Genomic DNA, 5,741 nt, shown 5'->3' on the forward strand with positions numbered 1-5,741 from the left:
AAAAACGTTTTGCCAACCATAAACAATCCTTTAAAAATAAAAAATATTCAAAAGACACCATGCTGTCAAAATACATATGGGAATTAAAAGATAAAAATATTGATGATTTTATATTGAATTGGTCTATCCTTAAAACAGCACCTGCATATAACAATATTTTTAAAAAATGCATTCTGTGCCTACAAGAAAAATTTGAAATAATTACACATGCAAACCCAGAACGCTTATTAAACAAAAAAAATCGGAATTAATTTCTAAGGCACGAAAATAAGTTTCTCCTAAAAAACTATAAAAATAAATGACCTCAAATAATATTTACATTAAATCACCCTTTCTAAAAATAAAATTTTTTTGAAAAAAAGCATAAGTAAAGTGTAAAATGAAAAAAAATTTTGTTAAGTGATTTTCTACTAATATAATTGCTCTGTTCTTTTAAGAACATTGAGAACTATTTTGTAGAATACATATTAAAGTTGCTTAAATATATATATATATATATATATATATATATATATATATATATATATATATATATATATATAATATATATATATATATATATATATATATATATATATATATATATATATATATATATATATATATATACAGCGGTGGCCAAAAATTAAAGACCACTAAATTTTTTTTCAAAATTTATTTTTAACCTTAGAATAATTTTATTTTGGAAAAAGGTATCAAAAAAAGAAAAACATTTTTAGAAAGAATTTTTATTGTATTTTATATTTATTATAAAAGAATCTATAATTTTTTTTAAATAGTAAAAAATATAAATGGGAAAAAAAATTGGACAAAATTTTAAAACCAGTTTCAAAAATATTTCAAAAAGCAATAAAAAATAATTTAGAAACGTGAAGTTCCTCCATTTGTTTTCAAGCACTATTGTACTCGTTCTGGCATTGAATTCATTAAAGTTTTGATTACTTCATCAGGCACATTTTTCAAATGATGAGATATAGAAGATTTCAAATCTTCCAAATTGTAAAGTTGTTCTTTACCAAGCTTGTGATCAAGCCACGACCATAAATTCTCTATTGGATTCAAGTCTGGACTATTGGCAGGCCATGGAAGCACTTGAATTTTATTAGAATTGAACCAATCGCCAACAACATGCGCTTTATGACACAACGCATTATCTTGCTGGAAAATAAATCCATCTTGCAACTGCCATAAATCAATGCTAGGAATAAGCGAGTTTTCCAAAGTTTCGATGTACCTTTCTTTGTAGAGTCTACCATCAAATAAATGAAAAACGCCAACTCCATAGGCACTCATACAGGCCCAAATGCCTATTGAACCACTGCCTTATTTTGTTCGTTTCAAAATGCATGATTCATCGAACCGTTCGCTTGGAACATTACGTGACCTTTTCTGTTGTCTACCTCAACGTTCATTTCATCACTAAAGATCACACGGCTCCACTGATCTGTTGACCAATTTTTATGTAGTTTGCACCACTCTTTCCTGGCAAATTTTTGTTTTTTATTTAAGCGTGGTTTTTTTTGCAGCAGCACGCCATAAATAATTTAAATTGTGGAGGACCCTTCGCACAGTTCTAGGGCTTGCTTTCAGACCATTTGACAGTGTCCATTTCGTAGACAAGTCTGTAAATGATGCTTGTCTGTTTTCTTTCATTAATCTCACTAACGAGCGAACATCACGGTCATTTGAAATTTTATTGCGTCCAGTCCTATGACGATCATTAATTGACCGGGTCTCTTTGTATCGTTGAATTATGTTAATAATGCAAGAGTGAGACCTTCAGAGCTTTTCTGCTATTTGTCTGATGCTATAGCCTTCTTCTTTTAATACAAGAGCCGCGTATCTGTCTTTTTCTTCGATCTTTGCACGCCTGTTTGCAATATTTTTATATCCTTATTGCAATTCAAAAAATAAATGTTTATTTGATATCGAAACTCAGGTTTCCACATTTTTTTATATAGCCAATGTAATAAGCAATTAAGACAGTTAAAAAAATAATAAATTATTATTTTTAATAAGTGCAAATTAAAGATTTGAAAGTGGTCGTTAAATTTTGTCAAATTTATTTAAAGAGGATTTATAAGTACTCATCAGTTTTTTAATAAGTTAAACGCTATTTAATTAGAATTAGATTAAAAAAATTATACCACTTTAATCCGTATGTTTTAATTAACAAGATATTAAAAAAAAAAATTTAATATGTCAATTAGAACCTTCTTAACTTTAATTTAAAGATTAAGAAACTAACTAAAAAATGAGTGGTCTTTAATTTTTGGCCACCGCTGTATATGTGTATATATATATATATATATATATATATATATATATATATATATATATATATATATATATATATATATATATATATATATATATATATATACAGGGCTTGTGATGAAGAAAATTGCCAAACATGTTATATCGTGCTCGTAAAATTATAATATGTTGTCATCGAGCGCAATAATGCGTGCTTAGGTCAGGGCTGCGAGAGCGATCTTGAAAATTGAAAATTGCGGAAGACTGTGTTTATAAAAAGCTTTCTATTTGTTATACGACTTTCATTCGTCAATGTTTGAAGAAGTATCTATAACAGTGCATTTATACTACTTCAACAATGTAGTTTTTTACACTTCCCAACTTCTTGTTTTTTATTTGCGCCAGATCGCAACTTTTTTAAACTATTAATGGTAAAAAAAATTAGCTGTAACGACTTCAAACTGTTCATTCATTATATTAGTGCAAAACGGAAAAATGCTGACAAAACAGCAAAACAGAAATGTGCAGAATGCGAGTGAAATAATGCTTATATTTTATAAGTACTTCGTATAAGGATAGAAGTATAAGGAAGACGGAGTTTTACTGTTAAATCAACAAATTTTATCATTACCTAAAAAACTTAATAACAAATATTTTATAAAAAAACCATATAAAAGCTTATTATTTTTTCCGTCCCAAACTTTTGAACGAGTGTGATTTTATACTCTCATTATAAGCTGAGCGAGCGTTGCTTATCGCGTCTAGAAGATTTAAAAATACCGTTTATGGGCATGTTTCACAAGCGCGGCACCCGCTTCATCGCAAGCCCTGTGTGTATATAAATATATATATATACACATATATATATACATATATATATATAAATGTATATATATATATATATATATATATATATATATATATATATATATATATATATATATATATATATATATGTATATATATGTATATATATATATATATATATATATATATATATATATGTATATATATATATGTATATATCTATATACATATATATATACATATATATATATACATATATATATATATATATATATATATATATATATATATATATACATATACATATATATATATATATATACATATATATATATATATATATATATACATATATATATATATATATATATATATATATATATATATATATATATATATACATATATATATATATATATATATACATAAATATATATATATATATATATAAAATTGAAACTAAAACAACAATATATTAAAAATTGAAAAAAAACAAAAATAATAACCGCTACTGCAGAATCGCTCTTCAATTTCTATTATATTAGTAATATGTTTTTCATTTTGAAAATCAGAAAAACATTTTTCCCATGTATCTTGTACTTTATTTGAATCACTTATTGATAATGGAATTATTTCATTTCGAGTGGAACTATCAATCTGTTCAGTAGATAAAATTTCCTCCCTAAATAAAATTGGCTCAGTGGATAAAACCTGATCATTCGATAAAACCTGATCATTCAATAAAACCTGATTATTCGATAAAACTTGCTCAGTGGATATAACTTGCTCAGTGGATATAATCTGATCAGTGGACAAGAACTGCTCAGTAGATAAAATTTGTTTAGGATATAAAATCTGTACAGTTGATAAATCCTGTTCAGTGGATAAAATCTGCTTAGTTGAAAATAAACAAGCACTGTCAGTTTTTGTTACAATATTTTCCATTGTAGAAGAAATCTCTGAAATATTATCTGAAGAACTTGCTAGCGAATGAGAAAACACTTCAGTAGGATCATGATAATTTGATAGTTTATTATCTTCTGAAATTAAAGGGCATTCATGTAAGTTTAAAAACAATTTGATATCACGCAATAAAAAAGTCCTTTTAGATGATAAAATATGCTGATAAATATTAAAATAAAATCGAACATGTGCTTTGTTATTATGCATCTGCTCAATTATATCAATAATCATGGTACGTCCAAGTAAAGAAAAAGATTGGCCTTTTAACAAATATAATTTTCTAATATAAACTTTGATAAAGTTTATCTCAGAGCATGAAAGTTCACTGTCAATTGAAAAAATAATTAAGCCGTACAAGTATATAGCAAGTACCTCATTAACAAATTGTTCATCATACTGAACTTTATTCAAATATTCCTTTGTATATTTAATTATTTGGATAATTTTACTGGCGGTAGAAGAAAACTTAGTTGTTAAAGTATTTTGTTTATAAATGCTAAAAAGCAAATAAATAACACCAATATCAGTCCCTGACAAAACCAAAACAAGTTGTAATTTTTTTTCCAAAATATCCACACAATTGTTCATGCATACTTCAATTATATCATTTGTATTATGTTTATAACTGGACTTTAAACTATTTAAAAGACATACGGATACTGGAAAGGATTTAGTCAATGTATCACGAAGAGCTTTTTCAAATAACAAATATAAAATGCAATATGTTGGAGAATCATCTACCTGTGTTTTAATAACATCAAGCATTGTTGTATTAATAATATTACAAGAGTCAGCATACTTTTTCTTATCCAAAACCATTATCAAATTTTTTAAAACATTCCAACCTTCATAATAATTAAGCTCACTGTTATTGGAGTCAACAGAACTCCATGAAAATAATTTTGATCTTTGTTGAGGTGGTGGAGAACTTTTTGATAGCATAATTTTATAAAATTGTTGTTATTTAAATATCTAAATAAAAATAAAAATTAAAAATGTGTGGATTTAAAAATTTTATTATCAATCTTGAAAAAAAATAAAATAATCAAGCTTAAAAAAATAAAAGTAAAAACTTTTGGGAAAATATGTTTATTATACCAGCTATGAAAAGAAGTCAAATAATAAATTGCTCAAGTTTATTTGATTTATTTATGAAAAGTAGGAGTTGTATAAAATATTCTTATACTCTAAAAATACTCTAATCAACATACTAATATTGAATATTGGTATACTAAATATATTCAATATTGGTATACTAAAATTGGTAAACTAAATTGGTTTACTAAATATATTCAATATTGGTATACTAAAATGCCCATTTACTTATGCTTACAAACATACATACATACATACATACATACATACATACATACATACATACATACATACATACATACATACATACATACATACATACATACATACATACATACATACATACATACATACATACATACATACATACATACATACATACATACATACATACATACATATTTGAATGAAAACTAACAAAAATTAATTTTGGATTTAGTTAAACAAACAAAAAAATTAGGGAACTATTGAAAAAGAGACTGGAGTCCAATGTTCCACCATTTTAAACATTGTAAAAAAGTTTGAAAGTCACCAAACTGTAAAGATTTTGAAAGGACGTAGACGCAAACGTAAGATTATTGTTAAAGAAGATCACTTGATTGTTAGATTATTCAAGAAAA

At 25.4% G+C, this 5,741-nt stretch overlaps 1 protein-coding gene across 3 annotated transcripts in view; it reads right to left on the reverse strand.

Moving 5' to 3' along the window:
• The window catches only part of LOC101235232 (uncharacterized), a 78,806-nt gene extending 73,798 nt beyond the window's left edge, over positions 1–5,008 (reverse strand). For all 3 annotated transcript variants that reach the window (XM_065820104.1, XM_065820102.1, XM_065820103.1), the window contains exon 1: positions 3,570–5,008. In XM_065820104.1, coding sequence (XP_065676176.1) covers positions 3,570–4,968 — 1,399 coding nt within the window. In that variant the 5' untranslated portion in view covers positions 4,969–5,008. The remainder of the gene's footprint in view (positions 1–3,569) is intronic.
• Between the last annotated feature and the right edge of the window lie 733 nt (positions 5,009–5,741).

This window comes from Hydra vulgaris, chromosome 15, assembly GCF_038396675.1.
Source record: "Hydra vulgaris chromosome 15, alternate assembly HydraT2T_AEP".
In the NCBI taxonomy this organism is placed as follows: Eukaryota; Metazoa; Cnidaria; class Hydrozoa; order Anthoathecata; family Hydridae; genus Hydra; species Hydra vulgaris.